We start from the raw sequence: 16970 nt of genomic DNA on the forward strand, positions 1-16970 counted from the left end.
CTACGTTGTGCTAATGTTGGGCTCCTGCCCAGGCGCAATCTCATCCGTGCTAATTGACTCTGTAGGCTGCACTCCACATGCCACTTCCATCTCATGATCACCTCCCTGTGAGTTATCAGGAGGACGAGACCCATAAGCTACTGCCGATTGGGTTCCTGCCTTAAAAACACCATCTATCATCTCTGTAGCCATGGGACAAACTGGCACAGGAGCTTGTTGATTGTCCCCTGTCCGTTGAACCTGTTCGCGGACTTTGGCCCCAGTATCTTTTTCTACGTTTATTATTTGACTTGTTGATCCCATGTGAAAATTTGGAACAGATCCCAACAGGTTTGAATTTTGGGTCTTGGCATTATCTTTTTCTGCTCTAGTGGGTCCCTCTTTCCGTTTCTTAATCCACACTTTTTCCCCAACAAATTTCCCTTGCCTAGTGTGGTCCCTACCTGTCTCCTCCTGCTGCTTGCCCTTATTAATATCATCCTCAATAGCCACGTGCGTTGACTTCCCCTGAGGAGCCAGGATACCATTCCCTTTTAATTCCTGATTTGGTGGAGCTTTATTTTTTTCCATTACTGTCTGGAGATTCTTTCCATTACTTGGCTGATTCTTAGGGCCACGTTTCTTCTTTGTAACAACCATCCATTCTCCTAAAATTTCACAATCTGCATCTGGCATATTATGTGGCTTCTCCATAATAAACACATCATTGACCATTAAACCCCCAGGAATAATTCCCTGAGAATCCGCCCCCATGAGTACATCAGTTTCTATGTTTTGCGAATTATCCTCCTGAATGTTCGCTCCAGCCGTCGGTGCACTAGGGTTTGGCGTATCTTGCTGGCTTTGTGACGGCGGCGCCTCCTGTTCCTTTAGCATGGCAGTTGGTGTACCTGAGGTGCAATCTCTTCCCCTGTGTCCATAGCAACCACACTTGGAGCAGATGATGTGCAATCCCTCATACTCAACCTTGTACCAGAATCCCTCAATGCAGATTTTGCCAATCACAGGTTTAGCTAGATCCAACTCCACACATATCCTTGCAAACTTTCCCCGCTCCGCTCGAAGCGTATTGCCATCCACTCGTATAGGTTTTCCCACTGCAGTAGCCACGCCAAGAAGGAAACTCTCATCATAGAACACCACATTTAGTCCTGGAATGCGAATCCACGCAAGAGTTTTTGAGACTTTTGCCAGAGGTGACAAGAAATCCTTATTCCATGTAGACACTGCTAGATAATGATCAAATATCATCCAAGGCCCACCCTCCATAACCTTTGTTCTGTCAGCGGCAAGATCAAATTTCACCATAAAGAAACCATTGTCAATGTCTAGCAGATCAAAATCAGCCGTAAGTCTCCACACTGCTGAGAGGCGAGACTTCATGGTTCTATAGCCCAACTTCTTTCCCAGTAGTGATACTACCAAAGCTTCTTGCCATGGATAGCACAACTCCTTGATCGCATCCGCATCTGTGATCACTTGTGGCAGCATAGGGTTGTCATTATAGTGAACGATCTTCATCTTTCCTTGTTCAACCAAGCTAACAGCTGTCTTGGCTGGGGGTGCTACCTTTCCCCCTAGCAATTTGTCTCGAAAGGACGTCTTCCCCCAGGCTTGATTTGCCCCACTGCCTTGTTGTTGCGAACGAAGAAGGCCATCGCCTTCTGAGAAAGCCTCCATAAACCCTAGCAGAGTCTATATTCACTGGAGCTGAGAGTAGAGTGATTTTTAGAATCAAAGTTTTTTGCAAGAATTAATATATTTAAAAGGACAGTTTTGCATTTACACAATTTTAAAAATAAAAAATCTATTTTTAAATAAATTACATAGACTTAAATAATTAGTAAAAAATAAAAAAATATTAAAAAATAAAAATGAACTATTCTGATTTATCTATATATATTTTTAACAGACTAATATGTGTAACTAAATTTTTTTGAAACTCTAAAATTGGGCTATAAGCTAGATAAATTAAGAAAATATGACCAATATTTTAATGAATAACAAAGATAATATAAACCAAGTTATAAATCTTCCAGTAGTCATCTTACTTATTGCCATCCATTCGGCCAGTGTAAATCACTCCAATAGTTTTCATTATTAGGTAACAAGAGTTTTTGTTCTTTTACGATCAAACATATAAAATCCATTGGGCAACATGGTATCTAATCCCAACTTGAACAGAGCAAGCACTTCTTATGGAGGTTCGCTGTATTTCAAGATATGCATACATATAATTCATTATATTTAACAACTTGAAATATCTCCCACACATTATATGTTGCAAGTTGAATTGATGGATTTATTAAACAATATTAATTATCTAGATGCATGTATGCAAAATGCAATGCTTCTAGCCTCACTCATGAATCATGATTCAACAATATTACATACCTCATATCAGAAACTCAGAATCACATGTCTTCACGCTACTGATTTTTGGGCCGCCACTAGGAAAGATTTTCCTACATAAGTTGTCGGAATAATTTGTTATAATAATCAATTAATAATCAATAATATAGTAATAGTGGATGATTGATTGAGTTGGATCCATTCATCCAATGGTACGCCGTTTTCCACGTGTCAGATGAGGTGTCTGGAACTTGCTCGATGTTTACCATCTGATCTGCTATAAAAGCCATCAATTTCCATTATTAACTCCTAAATATCAGAACCAAAGCACCAATCTAATAAGCGTGGTTTCGTGCTTCAGTTTTTCATAGAAGGAGCTTTCCAATCCTTCCTGGAATGCAGTGCTTCTTCTCTTGTTGAATCCATTGCTTTGTTTGTTGAGTTTTCCAGCTCTCTCTCGTGTATACGTGAAGGTATGTTATAGTTCAGTTTTTTCTTGGTAGTTATCATGATAATTTAATCTCAACGAGCCGTGAGACTAATTACTCGTCTTAGTATTTATGCATTAAGTTTTATGTTATTCGTTACAAATGTTTTTTCTATTCATAAAAATTGTAATCTACAACTAACTACTTAAACGAGGAAGTGCGAAATTATTGAACTTTTTCTTTTTTGAGTTTTATTTTTCGGTGACAAAACTGTCCTCGTACCTTGTAGAAACTCCTACGTGGTAGAATCATCTATTTTATTAGGAAGAGGTGTTGCCGCTGAAAATACTTTTATGGCAAACATCAAAAAGCATGACAACAATACTTTCCTTTTTGGTTCCTATTTATCCATTTAATTTGTGAATACGATGATGCTAAGCACCACTTCAACACAGTGGGTTCCTCCTTCACTAGTTCCACATCGCAATCAATCTAGTTTCTGCTTAACCTTTCCAATCCATCATCATCGTTCTCATGATAACTCTCTAGGTATACCTTCAGAACAACTTAACAATTTAATTACTATTCATATGATGTGTTAATATTCTAGTTCAAAAGTTTCGGGGTTCTGTAGAGTCAGTAGTCTCACATTGACTAGAGATATGATATAGATAGCTTTTATAAGCGTAGAACAACTCCCATATCTTGAGCTAGCTTTTTGATTGAGTCAGAGTTCAGACCTCTCAAATTCTAATATGTAGCAACATCCAATGGTTATAATTTTCTAATCTTTATGCTGCAGTTTTGTGATCCTTAAGCTAGCTTTTAGGTTGAGTTAGTTAGACCTCTTAATTTCTAATATGTAGCAAATTTTATAAATTTTAATCTCTTGGAACATTCAATAGTTGTAATTTTCTAATCTTTACACTCTAGTTTTGTGATACAGTGATATTCTTTTTCTTTTTATGTTTTATGCATATAACATGTTTGTCTTATGGTCCTTAATGTTTGCTCTGGTGACACAGTGATCAAGTGTTTGAAGATGACGGTCACACCTAAGATCTCTGTTAACGATGGGAACCTGGTTGTCCATGGCAAGACCATATTGACTGGGGTGCCTGACAACGTTGTGCTGACTCCAGGATCTGGGAAGGGCCTTGTTGCTGGTGCATTTGTTGGTGCTACAGCTTCACATAGCAAATGCCTTCATGTTTTCCCCATGGGTGTTTTACAGTAAGTTCTTGCTCTCACAACTAATTCACATATGCCACTCTTTTCTATTGTGTCCTGTTGTTAACAGAAACTCATGTACCTGCTTTTTAGTTGACAATCCTAAGTTTATTTCACTGCTTGAAATTATGTGAGTGGTTTGGATTATTTAGTTTATAGACTTCATTGTCAGAAAGTTTATAATAACCTTCAGAAATGAATTCATGTTTAAATGATTTGAGGTGATGAATAAACAGGATCAATTTTGATGTTAATGACTTGGTGTTACTCATATTATCTTCTACTTGAAATTCAATTCACTTCTTGCTCTTACATCTAGATTTAGTGTCAGACATGATGCTTTAAATTGAGGTTGGTTATTCTAGGTTAAGTATAAAATCTTAAAAAATTTGATTGCAGTACATTAACCTGGATGGTGTATTTTTTATTGGTAACCATGATTATGCTAAACTATTATTTGTTATGAAACTTAGTTGGACTACTGGCTTGACTCTTGATGAATTGGCGTGAGTGCATTGAGTTTACTAATTTTTGTTGCACTTCATGTACAGGGGACAACGGTTCATGTGTCTTTTCCGGTTCAAGTTATGGTGGATGACGCAAAGAATGGGAACTTGTGGGAGGGATGTCCCTCTAGAGACTCAATTCATGCTTATCGAAAGCAAAGACAGCGAAGGTGATGAGGAGAATTCTCCTACCATCTACACTGTCTTGCTTCCTCTCCTAGAGGGTCCATTCCGAGCTGTTCTACAAGGCAATGACAAAAACGAGATAGAGATATGCCTCGAGAGTGGTGAGTAACTCTTGGTTATGCATATGGTTTAGTGAAGGCTGCATCAAACACAGCATTTATTTCATAGTTTAGTGCTATGTCTGCTGTTAATTCAGTTCCTTCCAGTCATCCAAAAGTTGAAGGTCTCACCACCTGAAAATATGGGGTGGAGCCGTCATCAATGCAAATAGAATTGGACTGGATAAACTACTCGATGACTATCAATCAATTGAATCATACAAATGGAGTTTATAGCTTTGGAGAAAAATATATATAGGGTGGCGTCCCAAAACTACCCTTTTGGTATGTGGTATGGTTTTGCAGGGGACTCTGCTGTTGAGACTAACCAAGGCCTTCACACGGTTTACTTGCATGCTGGGACCAACCCTTTTGAAGTCATCAACCAAGCTGTCAAGTAAGATATTTTCTTCCCCTTTGTCTGGCTACTATGTTTTTGTGCTACTGTCCCTATGATCTTCTTAACCCATAAAAGCCGCACGTTGTCTTGTCTTATTTAGTTAGAACTTATTCTTCATTTGGTGAATATCAGAATATGTATATGGAAGTTTTACTGACTCCTTTATATTTTATTTTTCAAGGGCTGTGGAAAAGTACTTGCAAACTTTTGTTCACCGTGAGAAGAAAAGAGTAAGACCTTCTTCCTTGCAGTGTTACTAATGTTTATGCTGAGTTAATATCTATTGGATATCGTCACCTTGTTTTGTTGATTTTATGCAGTTGCCATCTTTTGTTGACTGGTTTGGCTGGTGTACATGGGATGCTTTCTATACAGATGTCACAGCTGAGGGTGTTGAGGAAGGCCTGAACAGGTAAATAGTGAGAGAAATTGTACATTGTGTTTGTTTTAGATGAATGAAGAAGATGGTGTTTAAAGGTTAGCTAGACACTGAAATTTGTTCAACATGACTGCAGCTTATCTAAGGGAGGTACACCTCCACGGTTCCTCATCATAGATGATGGTTGGCAACAGATTGAAAGTAAACAAAAGGATGCTGATTGCGTTGTACAAGAAGGAGCACAGTAAGATTTCTGTGTTTCTATGACTATTAACAATTTTCTGTTGTCAATTCAATTACCTATATCTCAATTATCCATACTAATATACATATTTAAAGTAGTTATATTTTTTTGTAATTGATCTCAGTAAAGAACTTGCAATTGATAACTTGAAATTGTAATGATTGCAGGTTTGCTACAAGGTTGACTGGTATCAAAGAAAACACTAAATTTCAAAAGAATGGACAGAACAGCGAGCAAACATCAGGTCTCAAGCATCTTGTAGAAGGAGTAAAGAAGCATCACAATGTGAAGTATGGTCTTTGATCATTAAAAACTTCTGATGTAGTGCATTTTCTTTTCTACAGTAGTGCTTCGTCACATGAGGGAATTAATATTTGGCAAGTATCTCGCCTAATTAATCTTCTGAATTCTTCCTTTGTTGGACAGAAATGTTTATGTATGGCATGCTCTAGCTGGTTATTGGGGTGGTGTGAAGCCAGCAGCAGTTGGCATGGAACATTATGACACTGCCTTGGCATATCCAGTCCAGTCACCTGGTGTACTTGGAAACCAACCAGACATTGTCATGGACAGCTTGGCTGTACATGGTTTAGGCCTAGTGCACCCAAAAAAGGTTTTCAATTTCTACAATGAGCTCCATGCTTACTTAGTTTCGTGTGGAGTGGATGGAGTGAAGGTTGATGTGCAGAACATCATTGAGACCCTTGGTGCTGGACACGGTGGCAGAGTCTCACTCACACGCAGCTATCATCATGCGCTGGAGGCTTCCATTGCTCGTAACTTTGCCGACAATGGATGCATTGCGTGCATGTGTCACAATACTGATGGACTTTATTGTTCGAAGCAGACCGCTGTTGTGAGAGCCTCTGATGATTTTTACCCTCATGATCCTGCTTCCCACACCATCCATATTTCATCTGTTGCATACAACTCTCTCTTCCTTGGAGAATTTATGCAAACAGATTGGGACATGTTCCATGTAAGTATAACTCAAGTGCTGTTAAATCGTAATTTAGTCAGTGCCTGTTTTTTCCTTTTCAAAAGCTATAAAGTTTTTCTTCATGCTAATAGATTTTTTTTTTGTAATTTCAGAGTTTACACCCAGCAGCAGAGTATCATGCTGCGGCTCGTGCAATTGGTGGATGTCCAATTTATGTTAGGTACAGTCATAGCCACAATTTGCACATTTATTTTTCTGCTTTTAGATGAAACTGGCTTGTTCATAACTGGTATTTTTGTATTTATGACGATTTACAGTGACAAGCCAGGTAATCACAATTTCGATCTCCTGAAGAAGCTAGTTCTCCCGGATGGTTCGGTTATCCGTGCTCAGTTACCGGGAAGGCCTACCCGTGACTCTCTCTTTGTTGATCCAGCGAGAGATGGGACTAGGTTTGTTTTCTTAACCCTAGTATCTGTGTTCCTTCTAAAGCCATGTTCCTTGAAAATAAAATTGAAGACAGTTGACTCATTTCACTAAATTGCAATTTCCAGCATGCTCAAAATATGGAACTTGAACAAGTGCAGTGGAGTTGTTGGTGTGTTTAACTGCCAAGGTGCTGGATGGTGCAAGGTTGAGAAGAAAACTCGCATCCATGATGCATCTCCTGGTACACTCAGTGGCTCTGTTTGTGCCTCTGATGTTGACCTCATCCCCCAAGTTGCTGGTCTTGAATGGTCTGGCGAGACTATTGTTTATGCTTATAGATCAGGTACTATTAATATTCTTTTTGGTAATCAGTTACTATGAATTTAATACATGAGTAGGAAGATGAATTCAATTCTCTCTTTCAAGATGGGCAAATCATCATGTGTGTAGAAGGGTTATGAATTATGATGTACTTTTGTTGACTTTGATGTCTGGTAGAGTAATCCTCTTCCTTATTTATTTCAGGTGAGGTTATTCGGCTACCAAAAGGAGTTTCTGTTCCAGTGACACTAAGAGTTTTGGAGTTTGAACTTTTCCATTTCTGTCCAATCCATGTAAGTTTATACTAATATGATATTTCCTTGGATTTTGGATTCCTGCTTTTGGTCTAAACACTAACCTATCCTTTGTTTATTGAACAGGAAATAGCACCAGGTATTTCCTTTGCAGCAATAGGGCTACTGGATATGTTTAACACTGGAGGAGCTGTGGAGCAGGTTGAAATCAACAAACCAGAACTATTTGATGGTGAGGTGAGTTCTAACACAGCAACTATTGCTCTGAAAGTCAGAGGAAATGGCAGATTTGGGGTATACTCCTCCCAGAGCCCGTTGAAGTGTGCAGTAGATGGCAGTGAAACCGACTTTTTCTATGACTCAGAGACAGGGTTGACAACCTTCTTGATCCCAGTTCCTTCAGAGGAGTTGTATAGATGGTCAATAGAGATCCAAGTTTAAGTCACCAATCATTAACACTAGGCATTAAGTGCATTGTTTAGGGAGATGGGTTTTGTTGTAATATTCGACATTTGGTACTATGTAGCTAAGGGTGGGGGAAATGCCTTGGTTGCAATGTCAAATGTATAATTAAGAGTAGCGTGTCATCCGTGGGGAGAGAAATCATGTTGTTTGCCCATTATGTGTTTGTTTCTTTTGAATAAAAAGTTCACATCAAGTGGTTGAGTATGGTCCAGTTTGGTTTTTGTTTTGTGCATGTGGAGTCTTATTGTCTCATGGTTATCAAGAGGTTGATTAATAAAGATTGTCCAAGCATGTACTTTTTTTTTTATAGGCAAATGTTAGTGGTTAGTTGTTAGTAAGTTAGAAAATCCCTTTAAATTTTCCTACCAGGATTCGAACCCTGAACCTTCTCCTCCCAACCCTTATGTTCAAGCATGTACTTGTGGGGCTTATTTTTAGGGACATTTTTAGATTAGTCTCTTCGTTTTTGTCTCTTTCTTTTGTTGATGTATTGTGTGATGCTAGTAAGGTAGGTGATTATCTGTCCAAACACTCCCTTGTTCATGTTGATGAGGTTTGGCTAGATAAACTTCGTCATTGTTTTCAATCCATTTTATTTTTCGAATGTTAATTCTGTTTTTCTTTTTGTATATCGGAAAGATGAATTGCATTTTTTAGGGAGTGATTCATGGACCTCCCACACTCAACCCACATGTCTCCTAGCTCTTACTACTTAGTTATCATTCGGGGACGAATACTAATTCTTTAAGTTAATGAAATTACTTTATATTTTTCATATAATATATATAATATGAAATATGTTTGATTACTACTTTCATTAATATTTTGCAATGCAAGAGAGAAAAGTGGGGAATTGAAATTCTGATATTATTCACTAATTTTTTTTTTTGATTAAGATATTATTCACTAATTGATACAACTGGGAGGTTTTTTTTTTGAAACTGGATAATATATTAAGAAAAATCAAGTTGTCACAGAGGCTATTACATCTGCATGAATTAAAGACTCCAACTCCGGCGGCACCTCCTCAATCCAAGCCGAGTTATGACAAAAGACAAACTAAAGTGAAAAAACGATGAGACCAAGTCTCTACAATCACTAATGACAGAAAATAAATAGGAATCGCCACCCTTTGCCTTCATCCAAGTATCAAAAAGCTGTAAACAATCTGTTTCAAGGCACACCGTTTGGAATCCAAGATCCTTGGCCAAAGAGAGCGACCAATGGAAAGCTAAAGCCTCTGCAATAATTGATGAGGTAGCATCGATAGGAAACGCCACTGCAGCGGCCATAACTTGAGCTAAATTGTTCCTCGCTATAAATCCAAGACCTGTAGGAGCACTATGAACCCATGGAGCATCAAAATTAATTTTAATACATTCCTCACCAGGTCTGGTCCAAGAGTTCCGTGCTAGCAATCCATTCTCCACCGGTGGCCGCACCAAAACGCCTTCCTCTGCTATCGAGAGCAAGTTGTTGAACCGTGCCATAAAGCCTGTGAACTCCGGTACCTTCTGTTGATAAATCACGACCTTACGAAGCTCCCAAATCACATACAGAAAGGTGAAGCATAACCCCGTCAAATGGTCATCCTGCTGGTCGAAAATTTGCTGCAAAAAATCTGCAGGGATGTCGCTCGACCGGAACCGCACGCCCATGGGTGAAGCAAACCACCATCTTGCAACAACCGGGCACAAGAAGAGAACATGAACAATGGTTTCTGGATGCACACCACAGAATGGACATTCTTCCTCAACTTGCATCCCCCGAACACAGAGAGCACATCTCACTGGGACAATATTCTTTGCCACCCTCCAAGCTACTTCATTACACCGAGGGAGAGCATCAACGGCCCATAAAGTCTTCCAGAAACGAGCATGGGGCAGTTGTCCTGAAGACGAGGAAGCCTCTATTCGAATGCGCCGCTGACGAATAAATCCATAGGCAGACTTTGTAGTGTAGCCACCATCACTAGTTAAAGGCCAAAAGAGAACATCACTAGCCGGCCGCATAGGAAGAAAGATTTGTAAAATCTCATGCGCTGTCGGAGGCCAAAAAACCAACTCAACCAGGTCCCTGTTCCAAACCGGCATGATATTGAAGTGTGGAATTGGAGGAAGAATTGCAAATCTTAAGCTATGATATTGGGTTGATTTTGACTTACTTTTTACTTATTCCCCATTGCTCTTCTATTTCCTAAGGTTTTAGCTACTTATCTCATATTTTATCCTACCTTGTCCTTGGTCACATTACAACCTTTAAAAGTCCTTTTTGATTTTTATGTGCATGTGTTTTTTATTGTTGATGTTAGCGGCTTGTCAAACCTATGGTAGTGTTTGTTTTTTTTAAGTGCCTTGAGCGTAAACACAAACTCTAAACACTTGAGAGTAAACACTTGGAGAGCATGACTTGTGAGGTTCTATCATATTTGTTCTCACCTCTTGGTTTGATTGGTTATTTTGCATGCTTGGATGTTTGGATGATGTTCATGGATTTCTTGACTCTTGATTCTTTACTTGTCTTTATGATTTTGCCAACTTCTTTGCATTTCCTAGGATTCATTGTTGAGTATGTGATCTTTAGATTATTGCATTTCATACATGATTCCCTTTTTGTTTCAAATTTATTTTCATGTTCCTGATTCTTTATTTTGTCCAGGAGTGCAAAAGGTTAAGTGTGAGGGTGTTTGATGAGCAATATTTTACCCACTTTTTATAACCTTAATTTGTCATTGATGATGGTTCTTTATGCTTATTTGACTTTGTTTGGAATGGATTTATTTTATGAGGTCTAATTAAGTTTATTATTACTTTCAGGTTATATTTGGCAGTAAGGGCATTTTGGAAATTGCGGAATGAAAATTGAATTTGTGCTGAAGTGAAGATTGTATTTTAGATTATATTAGGATTTAATTTCGGAAGAAATTATCTTTAGGATTCAAACTGATTTAAATTTTTAATTTTAAAATCTTATCTTTAGGATTTATCTTTATCTTTTAGGATTTGATTATGATTTGATCTCAGCTCTATTTAAGGATTTGTGCCGAGACAAACAATTTACCTTCTACTTTATTATTTTAATGCAACTTCGTATTTCAGTAATATTAGAGTTCTGCTAGGGTTTATGCTTTTAATCTCTATTCTCTTCTCCAATAATATTGTTGATTTCGCCCATTCCATGGAAGACTAACTTTATTGGATCGAATTCATTTGCAACGTATATCGCGCTCTTGAGGTATAGTCCTTAATGTAGAATTTGTTCTTAATTAATATTCTTCATCTCTACTTCTGATTTAGGTTTGCTTAATTCTCTAATCTAGAATTAGAAGATGATGCATGTTCGCTTAGTTCATGTTAGGTCGTAAGGGGCTCTTAATCGCTTAGTTTAGGAATCTGTGAATTAGTTATCGCTTAGTTAATTAATCCTCACGAACTAGGAAATTAATAAGAAAGAATTGATCTTTTTATACCAATGATTGAGTAGCGATATACTGAACAAAGGAATTCGTCCGTTTTACTTGATTGCGTTAATCCGTTTATTTACTTTTACTTGTCTACTTAAACTGAACCATAAAACCCCCCAGTGTGTGTGCATTCTTGAATCTTTGTTGAAACGATAATCCTTGGGAAACGACCTAGGAGTCACTTCCTAGTTACTACAGTTTTTCTCAAATCAATTATTTGCATCGGGTACGGCCTCGATCAAATTTGGCGCCGCTGTCAGGGAGGTTACAAAAATTAAAACGGATAAAACATGTTAATTTTCTCCTAAAGTTTAGGCTACATGTTAAACCATACAACTGACCCCTAACACATGATAAAGACTAAGTAAAACAATAAAACAAAACAAACAAATAAATAAATCTTAATAAATCTTAATAACTGAAGTAATATATTTCAAGAAAAAAAAACAATGAAGTAATATATTTCTCAACCAAAACAAAGTAATATTAACGCATGCTATAAATAACCTTGGTCTTGATTATTCGTTTTTTATGCCGCGAAGGTACAAGCCACAACTACTATTACGGACAGTTGGATGATAAACTGGCTTTTAGGAGTTTGAATTATTCTTTCTTTTTGAACTTGAATTATTCTTAGTTGTTAGAATATTAGCTGAAAAATAGGATATATTGTTATGTTTACGTTAAAGATTGATTGCAGGGCCTATTTAAAGCCAGATTGTTTTGTATCCGTGATAGTGAAAAGTTGGCATAAATTCTGGACCTCTCTCTGCGCTTCTCCTTGTCTACGAAGCTTCAGGTGTTTTGGTTCCTAATTCAATGGTGGTGTCTGATTGATTGGTAAAACTCTCTTAGACCATAACCACTCCATTTTTCATTTGCCTGAGTTTGAATCCTGTCTGCTACCATTATTTTTTCCAGGAAAAACTGTAAGCAGTGTTGTGGCTCAAGATTCCTAGTCTGGTAGGTTATCCAATTCAGTAACCTCATTTTCCAATTCTTTTTATTGCCTACTTTCTTATAGAAGATAATTATCTATTTATGTGAATTGAAAAATGTTTTAGAGTATAAATATAAATTTGTTGACATTCAACTCATAATTTTTTTGTATATAGGCTATCTTTGATTATAAGATATACTGATGACACTAAGGAGTTGAACCAAATCCTGAAAATAGCAGGCTTGATAAGAACCAGATGGATGGGAGACATAATTTAGGTAGTGTTTCTTCATTGTTAACGTGCAACCAAACATGCACTTGATTGTGTAACTCATTAGTGTGATGTAAAAGTTGTAATTTCTACTTGAGAAACTTTTCCATGCTTTCCTCATTGTCGGCCTCGCTCATAATTGATCAATAAATGATTACTTAGTATAATAAATGTCATGTCAAAATAGATAATAACGAGTTGAAATTTACATTTTAGAGATTAACAATAGGGCAGGGAGAGCTACCCTTTTTACATGAGTTGGATTTTACAACTAATCTCATTAATGATATCTTTTACTAAGTGAAGGTGGCATTGGATACATGGATTTTATATGTTCTCAACTTTTGAGCTTCCCAAACTTATTCCTTGGTGTCCTTATCTTCAGTAGTTTTAGTTTTTATGTGCATTTTAATACAAACTTTGTGACACTTCACACCGATGATGGCTCAAAAGAGTGCAATTGTAGAAGCTTTAAATGTAGATAGTATGCAGAGATTGTGCTCATCTTTGGAACCTCTTCTCAGAAAAATTGTGAGTTATATTTTTAGTAGGTTGTTTTACCTGCAATGATCAATCACATTTCTGTACAATAGTAGACCCTCTGCTTAAACACTTCACAAGAGAAGCGAGTTCATAAAAGTAGTACCTTATTAATGTTATGATAGTGCAATATAATGTTAGAGCAATATTATGTTAATTGCTTTCATATAGAAAAAAGTAACTAGCTGAATCTATAAAACAACCTATCAGTCATGATCTACCATTAGTGTCCCCGAGGGTTAGCTCAAGTGGTAAGAGCTAGGGGACATAAGGGTTGGGAGGGGAAGGTCCAGGGTTCGAATCCTGGAAGGGAAATTTGAAGGGATTTACGAACTTACTAACAACTAACGACTAACGTTTGCCTATCAAAACAAAAATGATCTACCATTAGTAAGGTAATTCTTTTAATCTTTCTCATTCTACAATATACAGGTGAGTGAAGAAGTGGAGCGTGCTTTGGCGAAATTGGGGCATGCTAAATTGACGGTAAGGTGTGTTTCCCCTTTCAAATTAGAATTTTGAAAGAACTCAGGAAGATATTGTTAAAGATGATCTCGTTATCAATAAGATCACTCATAATTAATTTGGTTTTTTAACATATCACAATGACATAGTTTGATTCATATAGCCGACCTCACGTAGTAGGATAGGGCTTTTGTTGTTGTTGAGTCATAAATGCTTGTTTAGTATGATACCAATAGCTAATAACTAATAAGGTAATCATAAAGTTATATGAAAGTAAGGGAGTGCACTGACAAATTGTTGCAGAGCATCAAGTGTCATCTAGTCCTTCAGATTATAATTTGTGGTGCATCTTCTCTCTTTCTTTATTTTTTAAAACTTTTTTGTCAGCCCTTAGAATGCATGATGTAGGTGATATCTTCTTTTGACAGTGATATCTTCTTTTGATAGTGGATAACCCAGTTATCTACTCCATGGGTCCTATCCTAACTATGTAGTAAATAATTGGGTTATTTTAGATTTGAAGGCCCTATATACAGCGGGGGGAAGCTCATTAATAATTTTCTCTCAGATCGGCTTGCTAAGCATGGCCTTTTTTATGGTAATTGATCAATTTCTTGATTATTATGGTATGTGATTGGTGTATATAGGCTTTTCCATACTTATAAGAGAGTCTTCTAGTGTAAAGAAAACTTTTTTTATGTGTATCCTCTTAACCATTAAATTTTTAAGGTCACACTCATTAGTGTTTTTATATGTATACATTGCTTTATATGATTCAGCCTCGTTCTTATTTATAACTGTCTCCGTAAGGTAAAAGAATGACTTCAAAGCTTTGGAATATTTGATCAAAAGGTGATGGTGCTGATGAGAAATCTGAAGATGGAGTTTCACATCTACATCATGAAGACAGTGTTAAAAACATGTATTTTGAGCTGCATTGGCTGCGCCCTTTTGTAGGTATCCTTCCAAGCACATAGTTGTTATTGGGATAGTTGTATTGACTCCCTTGCAGCTGGTAAGATTTGAATTAATTCATTTAAAATTGCAGGGGAATCCTTGCAGCAACTGAAGTCTTCCCATACCATGTATTGGTTGGGGTAATTCCTAAAACTGTCAATGCTTTCTGCATGTGATTACTTTTCCCAAATTTTTTTACCAAGCTGATTTCTTAGTTTTTGACAATGTCTACTATGCAGCTCTATTCCCTCACAATCACCTCCTTTCCTAGTCAATAGTTCTTTCTTTTCACACAAGTTAAGTTCCCTTTTAGTTTTAAGTCATTACATGCAACTCAATCATCAAACTCAAAGTGTTTGGGATTTCCCTTTTAGTTTTTTGTTTTGCTTGTAGTTTTTCCTCTCGGTTTATTTTCTGTCAGAGAAATGGAATTCATGGTGAGTCTTTTTCTTTGAACAATATCAGATAATAATTTCAGCATGTTCCCTATCTTCAGAGTTGTGCTCTTAAGGTGTCTTAAGAGTTGCTCTTAATTAAGGTGTACCCGATTCAATTATTAGAATCCATTTTCTTTCCACATGTAGAAGTTAATCAACATATAAACATGCTACATTTTAATGATAATATTTAACATGGGTTTTTTGCTGCAGCCGTTCGTGATGACTTAAAGGAATGGGAGACATTAAAAAACAAAGCACATGAGTCATGACTACTGAGACTCAAGTATGTTTTGTTTTCTCTGCCCTCAAAATTTGCGGAAATAGTATACTCAAATATGATTGATAGATATGCAATTTTCTCTGATTCCAGTGTGTTGAGTGTGAGCTAGCAACATTTAGGGTTAGTTGTAGAATCTAATTGCTTTAGCTTTTCATATTAAGGAAAAAAAATTCATGAAGAGCAGATGCGGAGGCGGAAACAAGAGCCAAAAAAATTAGTGAATGACTAAGATCTAAAGGAATATAATTTTTAAGAAAATTTCAATTCTTATCAAATAAAGAATGTACCAAAAAAAACCTAGGTATTTTAGTGAGAACAAAAAATTAGTTTGAGTGCAAGAAATATTTTATATAAGCATAAGAAATATAAGATTAGTTTGAGTGCATGGAGGATAACAACATAATAAACCCCAATTAAAGGGTACCCTTAACAAGCAACGGAGAAAGTAAAACACCAAAAGAAATAGGCTTAAAAGCATTTCATGCCCCTGATGTATCATGATTGTGCAAAGGTTGCCCCTACTCTTTTTTCGTCTACGTTTGTACCCTTCATGTTTCTAAAAAGTGCACCGAATGCCCCTCCGTCACTCTGGAGATGGAAAAATATGGGGTTTAATGTAGTTGGGGATGAAGATGATGAAGAAAATGATGAGACAATGAAGATGATGATGAATGAGTATGATATAAATCAAACTTTAGTCATAATATAACAAATTGGTTGTGTAGCTCAACTGATAAAGTGTGTGTTTTGTTAGTTCAAGGTCTTGGATTTGAATCCCCGACCCCATTTTCCCAAGTTCAGTTTTTTATTTAATTACACGTCACACCACGTAGGACGCTGACGTGGCCCATTTTTTAACGTCAGAGTGACAGAGAGGCATTCAGTGCACTTTTTAGAAACATGAAAGGTACAAATGTAGACAAAAAAAGAGTAGGGACGACTTTTGCACAATCGTCATACATCAGGGGCATGAAATGCTTTTAAGCCAAAGAAGTACTAATATTATTATTCACATACAGGATCCACACATTGTAATTTCACCTAAATCAGAACATTTTTCCTTGCATCACCCTTAAGCCAATCTGAACACCTTCTCTTTATATTAAAAAGGAAAAAAAAAGAATTGAACAAGTTGTGGGCCGTAGCCCACTTTTTTCCTTTGACAAAAAAAAAATCCTTGTCTCCTACTTGTCACGTGAAGAAGATTTTGAATAGCCTCACAGTAGTGTGGAGAGGTGAGTAAAAATAGAATTCTCTAGAGAAAGAGAATTGAGAGAAAGGCATAGACAAGAGCATCTTTGCCCCATGTTCTCCAAGGATGGTGTCTCATTGCACCAGAGGCGGACCTTCTTGGGGACGGGGGGAGATATAGCTCCCTCAAA

The 16970-nt window shown here is 37.0% G+C and overlaps 3 protein-coding genes and 1 long non-coding RNA gene across 5 annotated transcripts; 2 read left to right on the forward strand and 2 right to left on the reverse strand.

The window, feature by feature from the left end:
• On the reverse strand, positions 1-1680 carry LOC130725182 (uncharacterized). The gene has a single exon (XM_057576434.1). It carries the CDS (start codon positions 1678-1680, stop codon positions 1-3), a length of 1680 nt encoding a protein of 559 aa, XP_057432417.1.
• A 969-nt stretch (positions 1681-2649) lies between these two features.
• On the forward strand, positions 2650-8539 carry LOC130730642 (probable galactinol--sucrose galactosyltransferase 2). 2 transcript variants are annotated; one of them, XM_057582698.1, is made up of 14 exons: positions 2650-2825; positions 3806-4013; positions 4562-4803; positions 5107-5197; positions 5382-5430; positions 5521-5612; positions 5716-5823; positions 5991-6113; positions 6250-6802; positions 6916-6983; positions 7081-7215; positions 7318-7535; positions 7718-7806; positions 7894-8539. In XM_057582698.1, the coding sequence occupies exons 2-14, from the start codon at positions 3823-3825 to the stop codon at positions 8206-8208; spliced, it is 2274 nt and encodes a 757-aa protein (XP_057438681.1). In that variant the 5' UTR covers positions 2650-2825; positions 3806-3822; the 3' UTR covers positions 8209-8539. The 2 variants fall into 2 exon arrangements, with proteins under 2 accessions (XP_057438681.1, XP_057438680.1); XM_057582697.1 differs by lacking the exon at positions 2650-2825 and adding an exon at positions 3199-3329.
• A 691-nt stretch (positions 8540-9230) lies between these two features.
• On the reverse strand, positions 9231-10325 carry LOC130725188 (uncharacterized). Its single transcript, XM_057576440.1, has one exon. It carries the CDS (start codon positions 10323-10325, stop codon positions 9231-9233), a length of 1095 nt encoding a protein of 364 aa, XP_057432423.1.
• A 2204-nt stretch (positions 10326-12529) lies between these two features.
• LOC130732671 (uncharacterized) lies at positions 12530-13937 on the forward strand. The gene is made up of 3 exons (XR_009017100.1): positions 12530-12658; positions 12811-12913; positions 13879-13937. It is a non-coding gene; the product is annotated as an uncharacterized LOC130732671 (long non-coding RNA).
• The last annotated feature ends 3033 nt before the right edge of the window (positions 13938-16970 follow it).

Source organism: Lotus japonicus, chromosome 1 (assembly GCF_012489685.1).
Source record: "Lotus japonicus ecotype B-129 chromosome 1, LjGifu_v1.2".
Classification (NCBI taxonomy): domain Eukaryota; kingdom Viridiplantae; phylum Streptophyta; class Magnoliopsida; order Fabales; family Fabaceae; genus Lotus; species Lotus japonicus.